Genomic DNA, 20,348 nt, shown 5'->3' on the forward strand with positions numbered 1-20,348 from the left:
ATTAGGGTTAGGCTTATGGTTAGGGTTAGGTTTTGGGGTTAAGGCTTAGAGTCAGAGGGTATGGTTAGGCTTAGGGTTTCATTTAGGGTGGTTAGGGTTAGCATTTGGGTTAGGGCCATTAGGATAGGGCTGTTATGGGTACATTAATGTTAGGTTTAGGGCAAGTGTTAATTTGGGATTGGAGAGGGAGCTCCAATAACGACCTATAGTCAAAGACTGTTTAGTGGAACACCTTGGAGGTGATTGGTACCAAAACACAGGTCCTCCTTGCACCCCCAGTGCTGGGCTGGATGTTCAAAGTAAGAGGCTCCTTCACCCATCATGCAGCTGCTGCCAGGTGGAGGAAATGAATCACAAAGATAATGCAATGGGCTCAAAAAGGGAGCCCCAACCACCCAGGAATCTTGCAAGTCATCACAAACTGGCCAGAAGACAGAGATTTGGGGATGGCACCAGAGGAAGCAGAGGTGACATGTGTTGAGGAGGCTCCCCCATACAACAAACTGCCAGATACTGAAAAGTACATCTGCCGTGTTCACTGAGGGGTCCTGCTGCATTGTGGCAAAGAGCAGGAGGAAGGCCACTGTGTGAAGTCCCACATGACAGGTTGAAGATGCTGCTGAGGAAGAAGGTAAATTGAGTCAGCTTGCAGAGGTGAAAACATCCAACTCTCTTTAGATATTGCTGAGCTAGAAAAATGGCCAATACTCTGTCTCTGTACAGACTCCTGGATGGTTCAAATGCTTTCTGTGTGTGGCTATAGTAATGGAAGGAAAACAACTGGCAGCACAGAGGTAAACCCATCTGGGCAGCTGAACTGGGGCAAGCTTTTGGTTCTTGGGCAGAGAACTTGGTGGCCAGAGTATGCCATGTGGATGCCCGTGTATGTAAGAGTTGAGTCACTGAAGAACATCATAACAACCAGCAGGTAGACCAAGCTAAAAAGATTAAAGTGGCTCAGGTAGGTCTGGACTGGCAATATAAAGGTGAATTATTTCTAGCTTGGTGGGTCCATGCTACCTCAGGCCATCAAGCAAGAGATATGACATGGGGGCTGATACACCAGCTGACCAGCAAGACGTACACCTGCCAGGTCTGTACTTGAGATGCCATTTGTTGTTTTAAAGGGAGGCTACATCCCAACTGCCAATCGATACTACACAGTTTTTGAAACAAAGCATCTTAAAAGAAACAACATTTATTTAGTGTTCCTGCAGAAAATAAAATATCCCAAGCTATCCCAAAATATCCCTTCAAAATCAGATCCCTACAGCCTGATGCTCAGGTGCAGTTTGACTCACCAACATTTGCAAGAAACTGCCTCCAAGTGTTTTAAGTAGAAAACTTCTGGGAACAGCATGCTTAAGAAAGTTTGTTATCAAACCCATGAGTTAAAGTGCAGTTTTGGCAAGCTCTGCTGCAACTCCTTTAGCTGCAAAATGGCATATGCAAAAGCAGTAAGGATTTATGAGGCTTTGAGAGAAACGTGAAGGAAACCCAACCAAAAGCAATACATTTTTGTGGACTTTAAGCAATACTTAAATGCTGCTTAAATAAATACAAGGTTGGCTGCTACCAAGAGTTTGATTTACAATACAAAGAGCGCTGCTGCTGCAGACAAGCATGGCTATGGTTACAAAAATGAACACAAAAGTTAATGCAAAAAGTCATCTCAAAAAAAGTTTATTAGCATGATTAAAAACATGTGAAGAATGACAGTAAGAAAGTAATTTAGCACGGAAGAATATCCATTTCAACAGCTTATATTCAACAGGCTTGAACTGAATGGATAACTTTATTGCCAGATTTCATTTGATTTCTTTAACAGTTCACACTGTATCAGTTTCATCATTATTAGGACTATTGCTTTTGTTTGCATCTGATCCCTGTTGCAGGTAAGCATAAAAAACCATCCCCCATTACTGCTGGACTGGAGAATCTGTTGTTGGTTTAAGAGCTGGTAAAAAAGAAATTCTCAACTGAAGAATCCATTTAAAAAACAACCTTTTTTCCCTAATCACACTACAAAGAAATACATTAGTGTTTTGGCCTTTAAACTTCTTACTTGGTATTTACGTAAGCACGGCAACTCCCAAATTCCCTCCCTTTAAGTAACCATAAATCAAACTCCTCTTTCAGAGGCTGCTTCTTGGGTTAGATTCTGGAGATGTACTTCATACACACTTACACTGGCTTGAGGACGAAGACAGCATCATCTAGTACATAGTAGTCATTATACATATCACCTTCACATAGGTATGGCAGTCTGGTGAAAGCCTCTATGGCAAAACCAGCTTTACTGAAAACTTCTGGCAGGCTATTCACCTGTTCTTCCCAAGTGTGCCCTTTGATTTCCAAAACTTCTGAGGGCTTTTCCCACTTGCCACCTACTGAGAAAACAAAACAGTTTTGTTTAGACTATACAGAAAATGTATATTGAGGTGCATTTTCTTGCAGAAAGCATGTTACACAGATCATGTTCCACTCCTGTTCAGAAGCAGCTCCATCTTAAGGTTACCTTCTGTTAAATTTTTAACTAGCAGTCCCAAGACTAGTTGAAAAGTAACTTCTACTAGTGAGGCTGGTGTTCAACAGACATGAAGCTCTTTTCTAGCTTTATAAAATGCTTTTCTAGCGTTGTAAAACTCTCTGACAAAAGCTGGCTTCAAGTAGTAAAGTAAATAGAATCAGAAAGTTAGCAATGTGAAGCTTCCATCAGCAGAGCGCCACCCGGGTGGCTACAGAATGTTTGTTCCTCCAGGAGTCACCCACTGGCTGATATGGTAAAAAGACAGCTTAAGGTCATACAAAATTAAGAAGCTGAACATTTGTAGAGTGGGAAATGTGTTGTGGTTTGTTATATCCAATGAAAGAATCTAAATGCAACATTAAACACCACTCTAAACAGGAAGTTCTAAATCTTGTGACTCAGAGCATTCTGCAATTTCAGAGATTTCCTAAGTTCCTCTTCCTTTGAGCAGAATCATTTCCAGAGAGAGACAAGAAATGGCAGCTTTCAACAACTTAAAAAACGTTCTAATGCTGGCATTTGACTGGATTCTGTACAGTGCTGGTAAGACTTTTTTTTAAAGCTCCTTACATTTTCTCATGTAATAGCAGCTAAGACAAAATGTTGTGGTTATGATTTGTGACAGTTACAAAGTAAGAGCAGTAAAATGTTTTGCTGAGCTAATTTCTGCTGTCTTCATACAACTTCCAAATTAAACAAATGTTAGCAAATGCTTTTTCTTCCAAAAGTCTGAAATACTCCTGTAATCAATGATTTCTGGGTCAAATCCTACTGCAAAGAATGTTCTGACAGCAGCAACACGGTTTCAGCACAGCTGTGCTTGTTTGAGAGGAATTTCAGCAGACAGTATCTACATGAATTGAAGCCATGGAGCTCTTGCTCAGCTCTACAGGGCCACCCAGAGCCCTGGAGTAAGATGGAAAAGGATGGAGATCAGCTGCAGAAAAAAAAGCTACTGTCTTCCACCACATAGGGTGCATGTACAGCAGTATTACTACAGCCTTCAGACTGCTGTAGCTGCTATGGAACAGTTCTGGTGTCAATCTGACACAGAAGCAGAAGTGCCTTTTATTTCTGTAGAAGGAGCAGGTAGGGTATCTATCTGCTTGGATTTACTCCATAGAACAGAGAAAAATGATGAAGGGACAACACCAACTGCCCTCCATGGACAGGCATATAAACTGTGTATCAGCAGTAGGTGAAGAGATCTCAGTTTATTTTTCATCTGTTATTTTGTAGAAAGTAGAAAAGGATACTGTTAAGCTACCACCTTTGTTTAAACTACCATAGTCTCAATTCCATTGTTTAAATCATTGAGCAATTTATTTGAATAAAATTAAATGTTTGGACTCAGTCTTGGAGGCCTTTTCCTACCTTAATTATTCTATAATTCTAAATACACTAAAACAGTATTTAAATGATGTATCTCAATAAGGACTTAAGACCCTCTCAGTACAGTCATACTGAATCTTACATTTCAGTTCCTTAATTAGAATTCTCTTCTCTGATTAACCTTCCTGTTTTCTCTGCACACATTTCTAAATGTCAGAACTAACAAGGAATATTATTACCCTTAGAAATCCAGATTCGATATGTGTAATGACAGAAGAATGTCTAGGAACTATTATGCATTCTAATCAATGTTATGAAATTGCTAACTTAGAAATGTCTCAATTTATGACATTTCCACTGCCTGCCATCAGACACTTCTCCAGTGTCTAGGAGACACTCACATTATTTTAGATATGTGAACCTTTATAATTTTTGAAAAACAGACATCTAAGCACATTACCACATAGGTAAAACATGAACTCCTGTGCAAGCTGTAGAAATTATCTAAAAGAAAAGTTTGCTGGAAACAAAAATTTCAGGCCTGAAAGAATTGTTTTCCTTCTTTCCGCCCACCTTTTCTCAAACAAACCAGAAGTAGCTTATTTTCTTTTTAGATAGTGCCTTGCTTTTTAACTGTCCCTCACATCACCAATTCTTTATTCTCAACAGGTGTTGCAGATACCTGCCAAGTCACTGTAACACAGCCCAGGTCTCAGGAAGCTGACTCCTCCACGCACACAGTGTTCCTAACATGTGCTTTCTCCTCCTCTGGGTGCCCCTCATCCTCACCCCAAATTCTATGGTTTCGCTTTCTGACTAATAAACATGAGGATTTGTGTACTCCTGGGTGCACAGATCATCAGAAGTACAAAGTACATGTTTCATCACAAAACAACATTTCACTTCAGATCAATGATCTGACTGCAGATGACAACGGTGTTTATATCTGCGGAGTAGCATATTCAGATTCAAGTTCACCCCATTCTAAACAAACAGGAAGTGGAACAGTACTAACAAAAACAGGTCAGTTCATCATTCCTTCTTAATAAGGCATCTTAAAAGAAATTACATTTCCTAATTATTGCCTTTATTTACAGTTTCAAGAATGACATTTAAGATGGAAAGACCAACAAAACCATTAGAGTAATATGACTATACTAAAATGTTAATAGTGAAAACAGAAGGATTCTACAAATAAGCTTCTTAATCTTGTTTGCTAATTAGAGTGGTCTGTCTTATGATGCAAATGACTCTAGAATTCTACAAAAGAAGTAGTTTTTGTACTCATGTTAGCTAACCATATTCTACATCCTCTAACATAAAGACTTCAGTGGCTATCAGAAAGGAAGTATCAACAGAAAAATGAGTAGAGAGACTGACATTTAGTGGAAATACATGCAACAGAGTACAGGCCTCAGAGCTGGGGATTCAGTGTGCCAACTTGTGACTAAAGTTTTTGTTCTGACATTTGCTTTCTAGTTAAGAAAGCAATGCTACTTCATTAGCTACATTTTGGATTTACATGCCTAAACCAGCAAAAAAACCCATAACCTAGCTGGATTATTACTTTCCCCATATTCCTTCCTTCCTTGTAAGCTTTGTTCAGATATTCCTTTCCAAGAGCAGAAAACTGGACCCTATTTTGTGTCTACCCCTAAGGGAAGGGTTCACAGTCACAAATAACAAATCTTCATTGCCCTTGAAAATGTTCAGAGAAACAAGAAAACTGGAATTTAGGCTGAAAGTGAACCAGAAAATATTGATGGGTGCCAAGTCTTAATTCCCCAGAGGAAGGGAGCTGAAATTCAGAATCTTAAGGCAATGATATGAATTGGAAGAACTGTCCTATATTCTAATGAACACTCACTTTCAATAAAGGAGCAGAGAAGCAGCAGAGCAATGGAAAACTCGTCTTCATCTTCATGATCATCATCTCCTCCTTACTGTTTCTATACAGCACTACTGTATTCACATTCTTTGTAGTCTACAAGGTAGGCTCAAAGTGATTTTTCTGATTTTGTTCATGTTGTACATCTAAGCAGTTTTTACTATCTCCATAAGGAGAACAAACCCACATTCTTCAATTCCATAACTTTTATGATTAAGGTTTTAAGAGGTGGCTGACACACACCTGCAACCTCACACGTGGCACATACCTGTACTCTCAATAGCAAGCAGTTTCCTTTTTTCAGTGAAGTGTCTAACAGAAAAGATGTTCTGAACTTAAAATTATCCTAATGACATTAATCAGTAAGTTGGAGATTATCTATGAAGGCACACTCAAAAAGCAAAACCAGAAGTTACCATTGTAAGACATCAACTTTTTGGATTAGTTCCCAGTGGAAGTAATTTAAATTTAGTGTCAAAGTATTTGTGAGCTGCAGTAAAGTTACTGCAGGCTGGCTTGACTTGTGTAATGAAATTCTGTTCATATATGGTACATGTACAGAAGAATGCTTCAGAAGTTTTAGGCTTATAGGAAACACACACATCAGAATGCACCTGGATGAAAATTACCTAACTACTAGGGTTTTAAAAATATAGATTAAAAAATCATGGTTAGTCAAAACCAAACACCCAATGCTGGAAGTGGAATCCTTACATAGTAATGAGACTGACATGAGAACGAGGACTTCACTGTCCTAAGTGGTATGGTAAAACAGTTCTCCTCTGTAGTGATCACTGTCTAAGCATAAACACAGGACATTTTTTTTCCTTTTTTTAAACTGGGTGAACAAGTATAGTGGGAAAAACTAATCAAGCCTTCTTCAGGTGAAAACCTTCTCTCTGTGATGCCATTGGGTAGCGCTTCAGGCAGGCCCCACTGTACTCAAAGCAAAAAAATACTTGCAACATAAATTACAAGAAGCTGTAAAAGGCTTTACATGCTTACAAATCTGTTTTGCCTAATGGTATAAGCTGATTCAATGGAAGACTTCTGTCTACAAACTATTGTACATAGCAGAATAGTTGAAAATGTTTTCCTTTTGCAATCTCAGCAGTTAGCTGCTAATCCTGTTTTAATAATGTTTTTATTTCATTATTCTTCCCTCCAGTTAAAACCAAAGCTGCTAAAGAAAAGCAGGAATGAAGATTCAAGAACAGAGGACTGTGTATGTTATCACTTTGCTTGCCTTTTTCCCCCCATCATTAAGTATTTTGGGCATTGATTTTATGACTAATTGATGATTCAGTTAAAGAGACATTCAGAGCTGTTAAGGAAGGCTTCATTTGTACAAAACTCATTAATTATTGAAGTTACTTTATTTTTAACAAGTTTGATACAGAATAAACACCCTGTCTATGGTACAGCTTGCTTTAAAGTAAATTTCACTGGAACTTCTGAAAAGAACAACTTTTACTATTATTTTTTGTTTGTTTAAATGGTGCATTCAGGTAAGATCTGATGTGTTTAAGATAAGTCTGTTAAGAACCTCTGTCATCTTGTATCCTTGAATAAAAATCAGAAGCAATACATTTAAATATACATTAAGTAAGGTATTTATGTTAAGAGATGTAAAATTAATGTAATTTAAAAGAACATATGTTTTGGCAGGCAGAAGGGGTTAAGTGTTGTTGTGCAGCATTCCCAAACACATATAACAAGGGGAAAAAAAGCAAAATAATCTATAGAATTGTAAGAGGTAGAAAAGATGCTTTCCCCAACTTTGTATGTAGCACTGACTTCAAACATTGTAAATAATTGACAGAAAATCAGGAGTGGACGACAAATTTTTCAAGCAATTGCCCAAGAACTTCAAAAGCAGAGGTATGCTGAGCATTGGCAACAGCCTGTAAGTATCTGTCTACTAGTACTGAAATTTATGGGTAAAAGAGGATCTGACAGTTTCTAAGAATATTTAATCTGGAAATACTTTTTAAAAGTTGCTAAAGGTCTAAAGAAAGCATTCTAACACTACGAAGTGTTCTAAATGATCATACATACACAATTTTTAATATATATATATGGGAGTTCATACCTTATAGAATGTATGTGTGTACATTTAAAAATAAGGCACAAATGTGTATTTTGCCAAGAAGAGGTCTAGGTCTCAACAAGTGGTTCTGAACTGGTTAGTAAATGCATAGAGCCATTAGCAGTTCATTTTAAAAGAACATTTCTATTATAGTTCCTCATGCTCCCTTAGCCCAGGATAGCTTTGTGACAGGAGCACAACAAAACTGCTGCAAGAGCTCTATGACATTCTTTCTGATTCTTCTCCCTCCTTCAACTTAGAATCGAAGCAAAATATTCAACATGACTGAAATTGATGTCACCATTCCAGATTCATGCCAATATCTTGTATGACCACAGCACACTAATTTTGCATATGCTGTATAAGTTACAACAAAAACAACAAACTGAAACAAAAGAAACTCCACCCCCCCAAAAAACCCATCCCACTTTTAAAAGTCACTTCTATTTGCAAGCAAAGCAAAGGGCTTCAATATTCTGCTTCCAAAATGCTGATTTTCTTAAGGAGCAGTAAAAATTCTTTCCTATTCTGAGCACGGACAGCACCACTTCAGAGATGAAAGGAGAAACCCAAAGAAACATAGAACAAAGTCAAACACTTCTCCTCTATACATTTTTATTTCTTTTATTTCCATACAGCCCCTATAGTTTTCCTCTGTAATTATCCCTTTGAAGACTTAAAGTCCCTGCTGACATGACCTGGTCCATGGTTTGAGCATCAGATATGAACACAATGAAAATGAGGGGTATGTTTTACTGCCTCTGTGCTCCCTGGAGATTAGGAAAAGCCAAGAGGAAAAGAAATAGGTTTCGAATTCTGTAAATGTCCACATGGACAAAGGCAACTGGGTAACTACTGAGAAAGGAGTTTACCGAAACAGTAAAGAGATGGAGTTTGCCTCAGAAGAGAAATTCTGCCTCAAAAAAAAAGGAAAATGAAAACTCACAGTAATGAGATACTTCTACACTTTTCTCCTAGGATGAAGTGGAAGATGACACTGTTTACCAGAACAGATGAGCGTGTGCATAGTTCAGATTTGTTCAACATTTCTCATGCAAGCAAAGGGCACACGAAGAAGTCAAGCTTCTTCACAGACTTTCTTGACTTAAAAAGTGAGGGAAAAACCTTGCAAGACAGTGTTCATCAAGAATATTTTCTGAACAAATCACCAAACCCAAGCACAATGTACATTACATCTATGTTATATATTATTGCAGAATGGAAAATGGAGTAAGAACTGTGGTGAAAGACTCCATCTTTCGTAAGATAACTGCTAATGCTTCACAGAGTTTTTCTTTTTTCCAGTCAACTTTAGATAATTCTATGCCTTTTTTTAACATAAATTTGCAGGTATTGCTTTTACATGAACTGAGCATTTGTGAAAGATGTATGATAATTAACAGCAACTAAAAATAAACCTGTTTCATAGGTGCAGTTCTGGCTTTGCTCATGTTAACATGATAGGTACCAATGTAAGAGATACACTGATCAACAGTTAGTGAGCCTTAACAACAGCTTAAAGAAAGGAAACCCCATGTATTCTGTAGACAGGCACACAGGAAAAGCAGACAACGTAATTCAACAACTATCATGTCAAAGCCTATTTGGGCTGGGAGCGTCTTCCTAGCCTATTCAGGAGAGGACAGTGGTCATACTGCAGGAGTGACTTTGTCACTATGACAAACAACCCACATCTTCCAGTTCTACCACCCAAAGTTAGGACAACCTGGAACATCAAGTTTTGTCTTCAAGTGCCTGGCCAACACAGATACAAGCATGAATACATAAGTATACTATGTAGTTGAGCTAATAGACATGTTTGAGGGGTTTTTGAAAGGTACAATTGATACTGAGAGATATTGAAAGAACAGTTGCATCTTTCATTATAATTTAAATAAAGCAGGGCTTTGTTTAAAGAATGAAACTGCATTTCTCACTTCAGCAAGATGAGAATTGACAACTGAGACAAAGCAAGGGCTCATCTAGCACATTACTGTTTCCAGCTAAACATAGTACCAAGTACTCCAGGAAGATGGAAACACCTTTGCCTTCTTATCTCTGTCAATCAATCACAGGAACGTTAATGAGTGCAACAAGAAAATGCCACCATCCCAGGCTGCTAGTGTTTACTACTTCTGTGTCTGACATTTTTATTTTAGAGACACTTCAGTTAGTCTATTCATGTATTATCCAATGATGTCTTTACATAAATATGATGTCTGCATTAGGAAATACAAAAGATCTTTATATGACCCTATGGGATATCTAGTAAACACAAAGTTGTAACAATACATGTCCTTATGTGACTAGTCTAATACCTATGATTCATCTGGCTTACCTGCCAAATCTAGACATGTACAGTAAGTGCATTACTTGTTCTGTGTGTTGATAAAACTGAGAAGTCCTAGAATGATTTTCTGATTAACCTTTTTTGGACTCTGGGTGTCACTGTAGCACCAGAAACAGCAAGCACATAAATGGATTTTACCTTCTCCTCCACCTAGCTTTGTTTGCTCTCTTTACAGCCAGTTTAATGTTGTTGACATAGTTTCCACAATTACCCTCCTGTTACATTAGTGTAATCATCAGAGTATCTCATTTTGATTAAAATTTCTCCATTTCTGGGAGCTGATCTGTACACTGATCAAATACCCTACCTGCCCTTATCCTCTTTTCCATTTGTTCTTCCCTCTAAAACTTGAAAATTTCTCTAGGCAGGTCAAAACTATTTTTAATCAGCTACTGCAAGGAGTTAACCGAGTCATGAAATGTTTTCCTCTTTGAATGTTCCAAGTATGTATTTTTTGTTAAACATAAAGCATATGTACATATCTAACACTTCAGAAAGTGCATCAGCTTGTAAGCGGCTGAATGAAAACACTGAAATTCTAACATCACTTGTACATTACAGGGACAGCCTGGCAGTTCACAGTCTATTTCTTTAGACTACAGTTAAACAGATCCTAAGTGGCAAAGTTTCAGTGGCATGATGGATAGCTTTCTTCTTTTGGGCCCATATCCATGATAGTAGTAAACAGACAAACTGAGTATGTATTAAGTTTCAGAACATATTAAGAAAACAAAACTGCCCTAAGCAAAGTGACTTATCTGCATCTCACCACCATAATCAAAATGTTTGGTTTACAAGTCATCTTGCAACAGATACCAAATTTCAACAAGTAGGAATGACTGAGCTCAACAATCACAGAACAGGTTGAGTCCCTCCAGATTCATAAACGTAACAATCTCTTCTCCCCCCAGCATACTGTAGATTAATGACAAAGGATACAAGTGGAGCAGTTTCTTCCTTAATTTATCTACCTCCTGTTGAGCCAGAAAGGTGCATGTGATCTGTGATGTGGTTACCCAACAACATGGAGAAAAGTAGATGGTGGGTGCTATCCTATTGCAAAACTCAGTGACATAGGTACACAAACAAAAAAGCCACACAAAGGATTTCTCAATTTCTGCTTCTAATATGCCAATGAAAGACTCAGAAAGACACTGCTGTTACTTGGAATGTTACAGAAGTCAGAGGAAGTCAGAGTGTTCCATGTTATTGGAACAGTAAGTTGTAACCAAACAGGTTTGAAATATTCTACAGATATGTAAGTCCCATTTACATCACACTACTCTTCAGGAAAGTTCTAAAAGTTACACTGTATTTTAAAGCAATTCTTCTGATGGCACTATTTTTTATACTTAAAACTTCCCCTCCCCAGCCTCTTCTCCCACCAAAACACCATTGGCATACAGAGGAAAATCGATCCTATTTGATGGATTTGTGATTGCCTGAACAGTGAGGTTATTAGTGCATTTTCTGGGAACGCGTGCCTTTCCACAGAGAAGTCCTGATACTGAAGGAAAGCTAGTGTCCCAACGACGACTGATGAACACCAGCTTACATCACATAGCCTCTTTACCCAGGATTTTATACTTCTGAACACACACTGTGCAAGTTATTTGTAAAAATCAAACACAAGCATGCCAATAATTTATTAAGCATTTAATTTGGGATACTATAACCCACAAATGATTTTTTACCTGCCTAAATAGCTATTAATCTGTGTACTTACCATTTTCCACATATGGATGAAATGGCAGAACTAGTGCTAGAATGACTCTGCCTCTAGTTGGTTCCAGTACACTTCTAATATCTTTTAATACAGTCAGTGGTTGATCACAGCGATCCAGCAAATTCAAACAGCTGATAACATCATACTGAAATCCTATGTTTTGCCATTCATTTATTCCAAGCACTCTACAAAGGGAAAGAGATGCAGTTTGTTAAACATAAGCTGAGTTGAGAGAGAACCACTGAAGACAAAAACTCTCTGGATGTGTTGATAGTACGGGTAAGGTCAGCCACCTATGCAAGGAGAAGAGACAAACATGGTCCTTCTGGTCTTTCAGAAAAGCAAAATAAATCAGCAATGGCTGTGCCTGTATTTCCAGCCATACAAACCCTTACACTGCCTTATAATCCCCATATGAAGGAGACAAAAAACAAACCCCCAGGTATTATAAGAAACATGTCATCCTAGAACAAAAGTGAAGATACTTCTTAAGGAAGAACAAAGCTGAAATATGATTAATGGCTTGCTGCACTCTATCCACTCTGATTTATCAGCATACATGCCTAGATTGCAAAGTACCTGTTACGTTTCCACTCAAGGACAGGTGAAGAAAATAAATCCACAGTTACTTCATCCTTTGGGTTGAACTCTAGTGCCTAAAACACTATTACTTAACAAGACTGGATCTGCTGCCTTTAAGAATATGCAGGAGCTATTGTGACAGCAAGAACAAAGTTCTGAAAGTGCTGAGGATTTTGTTATTGAATATTATTCGATCTTAACAGCAGGAGCAAAGCCTAGCAAGAGCAGAAGAATCCTTACAGAGTCATCTATACTGTGGAATTAGATAGACACAGACTGTTGTGGTATCCCTGCTACCAGGATTCAGTTTGCTTTCTCTGCAGTACTTGTGTCTTCCTCATGCAATTTTGGAATGTTCAGTTAGACCGCTCATCTGAATTTCATCTTCCTGACTCCCTTCATCAAAGCAATTTCTGCAAACTATGAAGAAAAACACTTCTTTTGTTGAGACTTCTTGGACAAATAGGCTGTTGCCTATCTTGTCTTAACTGGTAACAACAGGGCATAGCACTGGTAAGAGACATCATCAGAGGTGTTTGTTTTCCTGCTTTTTTCCATAATGACCAAAAAACAGAGGAATTGACTGAATACACTGCAGTTTCATTACATATTACACACAGATTACTTTGCTATAATGTCTGATATAAAGGATGTAGGAAGTATTCAGTACAATACCTGTATTTCTTCTTCTGAAGCTGCCATATCATAGTTTCAGACAATTCAGTGGCATAGATTTCTTCAAAGTGAGGACTCATGACTTTAGTGACTTCTCCATCCCCAGCCCCTAAATCAAGAAGTCTGTGGGATTTCCATTCTGGATTAATTTTAAGCAGTCTTTGAAATTGTTCTGGGGAAAACACAAACATTGAGCCCCTTCCCAGCAGTCTGAAATGTAAAAAGGAGACATTATCAGTTTTATACAAACTTTAACAGGAAGGCAAATGAAGTCATTTAGAATGTGCTTTGGCAGCAACCAGTCACACACAATAGCAAACAAGGTCACTGCTCAGATAAATTTTAAATCCAGTTCAACTTGCCCTGCACTTGTCAGAGATCAAAAACACATAGCCACATGCAGTTACAGTGGTTAGGACTTCAGGAGGAATTTGATTAGGTAAGGAAGAGCTCATGGGGTGCAGCTCAAGAAAATGACTGCATTAAAGAAAAAAAAAGGGAGCAGGGGAGGAGAGAAAGAGGGGAAGATAAAGGCCAAATCTTTTTTGTCATATTTGCAGATTTTTACCTCTGATACCTACCTTAATAAAAAAAAAAAGATGAATTATCAAAGGAAATAAAATGGCTGCAAACACAGAAATCTGCACAATGAATGAGGAATAGGATGTGGAAGTAGGAGGGAAGCCAGGGAACAGATTGAAAAAAAAAAAAAAAAGGAAGGATGAGGGTAACACTGCTGGAGTGGCAAACAAGACTTCTTTTTTTTTTTTTTTAAATTGTATGTTACAATGGCTTTTGTTGCTATCCTGCATTCAACATGAAGAGCTGTGGAATAGAAAATAGGCAACTCATTAAGGAATTGGGTAGAGGTGACAGTTGGATTCCTCATGGCTCAAGTCAGTGACATACCCGCCCATAACTGTTTGAAGACTACATAGTGACAGATTTCAGCTGTCATTGCAGAATTCCAAAGATGAAAGAATTAGGAGAAAAAGCAGAGGAAGAAGAACTGGTCAGTAATAGACTGAAGACAGATAAATACCGTTCTTTAAAATGATGCTGGATAGTAAGTTAAATTGAAAGACAATGAACAGAAATCTTTTATGTTCAAGGGCAAAAAAAGGGTAAACAAAGATAAAAAGAAGGAAAGAATAAAATAACGTGAGAAGAAAGCAGTCTAGGAAGGACTGACTGTACTAAAAACCACCCAAACAAACAAGGAGGATAGAGTATAAGTGATGAAAAAAAAATCCCACTAAAGCAGGATATTAAATGTATAAAAGCAAACAGAATACAGTCAATTTAAGTAAAGCCCCCTTGCAGCACACTTGTGTCAGCCCACACTGTATAATTGGCTCATATCCATTATTCCTAACAGCACTGTGAGGTGTTATTCAAAGCACTGGAGAGCCTTTGAAAAAAAATGGAAGAGAAAGGAAGAAGAGGAGACCAAAGGGACCTTTATATAAAGCTAAAAGTAACTAAGAACACCACAGGGAAGCACATAAAGTCATCTGGTTAGAAACTAAGGGGGAAAAAAATTATTTTTCTAGCTTTACTAGGCAGCTATTATCCTCACATCAGAATCTGCAGAAGTATACAGTATGTGTGGAGGTGAGGGTGGTGAACAAATCAGGGAAGATGTAACAAGATGCAAGGGCAGGGGAAGAAAGCAGAGGGTAGAGGGATACATTGTCTAACACAAAGAGAACACTCTCTTATTTAGAGGGAATTTAATTCAAGTAATGGTTATAAAATACAATTAGAGTCCACCAACTGTCTCTTATTAAGTGCAATTACCTGTCCCCCCCCACACTGGAAATGGTGTTCTTCAATTAAGAAGGCTGACTATGAGGAGCACAGTAGGGCATTTCAGATCTGTTAAGACTGCCAAAGGGAAAGCTACAAATTTACGAAAAGCTCACAATGAAAAGGTAGGGCTGAACATTTGAAAACTTTAAATCCAAACTGTATTTAGGTTGACTTTTCACTTACCCATTGATAGATGTTCTAGACATAAAAAGGCTGAAAATAGAGGACACAAAAGAGTGATAGAGCTGGATAAACAGCCAGCCTGATTTCTCAATACTGTTGTTTAAGAAGATCTGTGTTCCTTGGTCAAGGTAACTCTGGACAAAAATAGGCTGAAGGGATTCAGACAGCTGTTCTGTGTTGCAGAAATACCACTAGAGAAAGAGATAAAGAATGATTAAAAAGTTCAGGAAAATAAAATCAGCAGTAGTTAAACTGAGTACATGGAGAGCTATTATCAGTTTCTGTAAATACAAACACTCAGTTTTTCCTCAGACTTTTCCACAAACTTCAGGATTAATTTAACTTAGAGTTGAATTGTAACCAAGTGAGGACAAATTACTTGCCAAGAAATAGTGCTTTTAATTTTTTTTCTTCATCACTACCCTGTACTTTGCAGAATTCCACAAAGTAAATTCCCTGGACAGCAAACACAGGTCCTTTATGGAACAGCATCACACTGATAAAATAGTATGACGTGAGATAGCACTGTTTTCTACTTTCCAACTCACTCTCAATGTTTCCCAAGGCATACTCAAAATCAGCAAGTGCATTTGCAGTATTTTTCCAGGAAAGGAAACAAAAAATTCCAGTTGATACGTTAGACCACAGTGTCTGTTTCACAGCAATGCTGGACTATATTTCTCCACTTAACAATACCAACAAGCAGGTCCACAAGTCTGCTGCAACAGTTATGCCTATGAAGCTGCCTCCCAGCATCTCTTAGTAAACAATGGAGCAGGTTCTCACATCTAAAAGTCATCAGTATCAGCAGAAAGGCAGTTCTGCACTTTTATATTTGTAAAATCCAACACCTGAGCTAAAATAGGTGAATGACTCCTTCCACCTTGTGTTCCCTGGTAACAAGCACTCTTATACAAACTAAACTAACTCTGATATGAAAGCTACTCTTCAACTGATCATGAAGAAAATGAAAGCTACTTTCTGATATCAAATCTAGCCAGGAAAAGTAACAAACCATACAATATCCTAATACTTTATTATCCATATGTAAGACATATCTAAGCTCCTTTTTAAACACACTAATGCTGCAGCATTCTGGAATGTCAACACTGACATTAAAATTCAAAAGGCTGCTCATTGCTGGGTTGTAGAGCCAAGCTAAAACTGCCACTCAATATACAGAACTTAAAAAAAACCTTTCAGATGTCATTTTAATTAAGATCATTGTTATTATTTTTTACTCTTACACTTATGTCAGCCCTTTAAATCTCCTAATGCCATTGTATCTGTTTTCTAATATCAAGAATTATTTCCTACAGCTAACATTCCCTATCTCCCCCTTAAATCTTGCAATAATGTTCCTTAATCTGGCTCCATGGGGAGTTGTAAGTATCTTAAAAGAAAAAACTGAGAGTTTTTAACAGAATCTTGTAAAAATGCACATAGAAGGACAATAAATGGTCAGCTGAGGTAACTCCCCAGCAGTTTAACACCTAAGATTTAGTCTATAGCCATACTAAGCAAAATGTGTACTCATACCCTGATCCTTTCCCATTCATCACAGTCACTGGATGGATGTTTACACACTATTCAGCACAATGGGACTTCCAGTCACTGCTGTAACACAAATAGTAACAGGACAGGACAGGCTGGGATAAGTGACAAATTCATTCATGAGGCTGCTGCCTCACTACACTGGACAGGTTTGGAATAGCTTAGATTATCTGACAGAAGAAAATATATACATCATCAAAGCTTTGGGAAGCACAGGTTTTGTTCCACAAGCAATATGACTACACACATATGCTGTACCTGGGTGTATATATCTTTGTTCTGCACTGAACTGTCACCTATCGTTTCAGGATTTGACCATGGAAACCAACAGTCCTACAAGTCTTGCCTTTAAGACTTTCAAATATTGGCATAAACACTAGCAGAATGATGGTGACAACTGTGAGAAGCTTGCTTCCAGGAAGACTACTGGCAACAACCTATACAACACTAGTGAATAACAGACACACTAGCAAACTACATAAAAAACCAAACCAAAACAAAAAACACCACACACCCACCACCACCTAAACACCCCAACAAAAAAAAAAAAACACCAAACAAGAATCACCCACACAAGCAAAACAAACCACACAAACCAAACCAAACAAAAACCCCATCAAAACAACAAACAAGCAACAGAGGGAAAAAACCCCAATCTGTATTTAAAATGATAAAACTGGTAAAAATCAGCTTAATTCTAGAACTACTTGCTCACAACAGAGCAAGTAGTTTTCCTCCATATACAATATGTGAAGTGCCCTTTTCACTTTCATGACAGAGTATATCAATCTCTTACAGCACAACAGCAGAAAATAACTATAGCACAAAAATCTGAAAATACCTTTGTTTTAGTAAAAAAAATAATTACTGATAACTCTTGTTTAATACTAGTGAAAGGAAGAAAATGTTCTTTTAATTTGTGTAAAACTAATGAAGACAATAAAACTGCAGAGTGAAAGTGCCAGGGGCCTCAATATACAATCCTTATTTAAGAGTAACTCCACAAACTCAGTAAACATAAATCTTAATAAATCATCCATTCTTTAAGGTTAAAAATCTAGATCAAAGGAACTAGAAATGGAGAGCATTCACTGCAGACCATCTACCTGTGAATGGCATAATCATCTCCATAACACACTTCCTTGGTCAGCTTGTTTTTCTAGTACAGTTTTTAACAACACAGGAGACTTTCAGATTTCCTTTGTTCCCCAGAACTTCTTTTTGTAAACGTAAAGTCTGCTTCTCTTTGTACTTATGTACTGAATGATCCAAAGAGCCCACGATATTCATTACACTCCAGTAACATATTCATTCAGTAGCAAGATTCTCAGTGTCACTGTCCACCCCGAGGACTAAAACAGCTCCAGTAATGGATCAGGGGAAAAAATTATGATGGATAATTACGTTCTTTGGTACAGCAGTACTCAAGTATTTATGTTACATCTTCATTAACTTGGATCTCTGTATTTTATGTAGAGTATCTTCCTCCAGCAGTAAGAGTTGTTATTAACCCTTCTGAAACCCTGTCAGATTTTGGTAAAAAGCAGACTTAAACGAATTCCAAATGCAAACACATCACACAACTATTGCATCGCATGGGTATAATCCCTAACTTCTCCACAAAGTGGCATCCACGTGCCTATACTGCCCAAATACAGTACTAACCTTTTATTGCAGTCATATCACATTGCAAACTCATTTCCAGTTTTCCGTCTACTGCTGCTCCAAGGCCTGTGAGCTTCAGTTTCCCAGTTGCTCACTTTTTCTTATTTTCCGCTACACATACCAACCTTACTTTAAAACGCCTCTGTGATTACAGACCTGCCCCATTCAACACCACCTGCAAACTTAAGTGTATTCACAGAGCTCACCAGGCAAAACGCAATCCGAAGGTCTCCATCTCTCAGAAGCTCCGACACCTAATCGGATGCCTCACCCATCTCGGGACACCGCGCTGGCTCCCCAACTCGCCCTTACCGCGGGACTCGCTCCAATGACCCTCCCGCGGCGAGCACCCAAGCCCACAGCACGCTTCGCCGGCATCCAGTCCTGACTACATTTCCCCTGCAGCTCTTCAGCTCCTGTACCTCACCTTACGTCCCCAGCAGGCTCCCGGGCGTATTTCACACGGAGGGCACACGTCAACTTTCTCACCGGGAGGACCAAGCTGCTCCCTCTCTTTGTCTGGCGCTGCCCGGCCCGGTGCCCCCCTCAGCCCGAACCACGGATCTCCGCTCCCCTCTCCTCCGCGGCGCCCGGTAACCTCAGTGCGTCTCGGCGGACGAGGACAGCACACCACACACACCCACCCACCCACTGTTCCCGGGGAGGAGGGGGCCCCTGTGCCTGCCGGCGCCGGGGAGCCCCCCGCCCGGCCCCGCCGGGCACAGGGAAGGAAGGCGGGGTGGGGGAGGGGCGGGAAGGGCGGCTGGTTCTGGGGCTGTACCTGGTGGTTCTCTCTGGCGCCCGGGGCTGGCTGGCTGTGGCTGCCCATCATATTCGCGTAGAGGGACCTGGATAAAGGGCTCCTCAGGTACCTGGCAGGGCCAGACCACATCCTCCTCCTTAGCACCCACAGGAACAGGGTGTAGCAGCCCAGCCAGCACAGCCACAGTCTCATCGGGGGAAGGGGCGCGGAGTTACCCCCTCCCGCTGCCTCTTCTCTCCATGGCAGCAGCGGCGCCGGCAGCACGCAACTCGCCCAGCTCGGCTCCGCTCCCCTCCGGGGCCCGCACACACGCTCAGGGCGGAACGCGCGGCGCCGCGGCAGTAGGGGCCGGACGGACGGCTTCGCTGAGACACGCTGGGGCCTAGAGCGCACCCGCTCCCTCCCTTTCTCTCGCCAATCACAGGGCAGGCGGGGCCATGGCGCGGCACGGGCCTCCCCGCCGGGCGCTGCTTTCAAATCTGAGCGGAAAAGGCTGGCCGCGTCGGGTCTTCCGTACCCCTCCGTTCTTCCAGCTCCAGTCACCGGCGGCCGCAGCGGGCGGGCAGGCAGCGACCCCCTCACAGGGGCTCGCGCCGGCTCCCTCAGGCGCGCACGTGCTTGGCGCCGCCCTGTCACCCCGGCTGCGCGTGCGCAGGCTGCTTTGGGCGGGAGACACTCGGGGCCGCGGGGCTGAAAGGCTACCGCACCTCTGTGCGCCAGTAGTCCTTCGTGCCATGCCTCGTACGCTGCCTTGGCGGTTCAGATGAATATCAGTTCAGAGAACCTCCCAGGAATTTGTACCTGTCGTTATGGTTCAAAACGTTGTGAGGAGTTCGCCAGTTCACTATTTTCTTGGCTGCTAGCACTGTGAATGAATAGATTAGAATTAACCAGGCTGGAAAAGATCTTCAAGATCATCAAGTCCAACCCATCATCCAACACCACCTAATCAACTAAACCATGGCATCAAGTGCCTCATCCAGTCTCAAACACAGTGATGGTGACTCCACCACCTCCCTGGGCAGCCCATTCCAATGGTGAATCACTCCTTCTGAGAGTAACTTCTTCCTAACATCCAGCCTAAACCTCCCCTGGCACAGCTTGAGACTGTGTCCTCTTGTTCTGATGCTGGTTGCCTGGGAGAAGAGACCAACCCCCACCTGGCTACAACTTCCCTTCAGGTAGTTGTAGACAGCAAT

General features: G+C 40.1%; 2 protein-coding genes across 3 annotated transcripts; one reads left to right on the forward strand and one right to left on the reverse strand.

The window, feature by feature from the left end:
• Positions 1 to 1,672: 1,672 nt before the first annotated feature.
• On the reverse strand, positions 1,673 to 19,678 carry METTL9 (methyltransferase like 9). Its single transcript, XM_054180402.1, has 5 exons — positions 19,168 to 19,678; positions 15,168 to 15,358; positions 13,173 to 13,382; positions 11,916 to 12,100; positions 1,673 to 2,390 (listed from the first exon to the last, which is right to left on the reverse strand). Exons 1-5 carry the CDS (start codon positions 19,339 to 19,341, stop codon positions 2,185 to 2,187), a joined length of 966 nt encoding a protein of 321 aa, XP_054036377.1. The 5' UTR covers positions 19,342 to 19,678; the 3' UTR covers positions 1,673 to 2,184.
• Positions 2,874 to 9,092, forward strand: IGSF6 (immunoglobulin superfamily member 6). 2 transcript variants are annotated; one of them, XM_054180404.1, is made up of 6 exons: positions 2,874 to 3,073; positions 4,532 to 4,885; positions 5,741 to 5,853; positions 6,919 to 6,975; positions 7,573 to 7,656; positions 8,818 to 9,092. In XM_054180404.1, exons 1-6 carry the CDS (start codon positions 3,007 to 3,009, stop codon positions 8,854 to 8,856), a joined length of 714 nt encoding a protein of 237 aa, XP_054036379.1. In that variant the 5' UTR covers positions 2,874 to 3,006; the 3' UTR covers positions 8,857 to 9,092. The 2 variants fall into 2 exon arrangements, with proteins under 2 accessions (XP_054036379.1, XP_054036378.1); XM_054180403.1 differs by lacking the exon at positions 7,573 to 7,656.
• Positions 19,679 to 20,348: the final 670 nt, after the last annotated feature.

Source organism: Dryobates pubescens, chromosome 4, assembly GCF_014839835.1.
Source record: "Dryobates pubescens isolate bDryPub1 chromosome 4, bDryPub1.pri, whole genome shotgun sequence".
In the NCBI taxonomy this organism is placed as follows: domain Eukaryota; kingdom Metazoa; phylum Chordata; class Aves; order Piciformes; family Picidae; genus Dryobates; species Dryobates pubescens.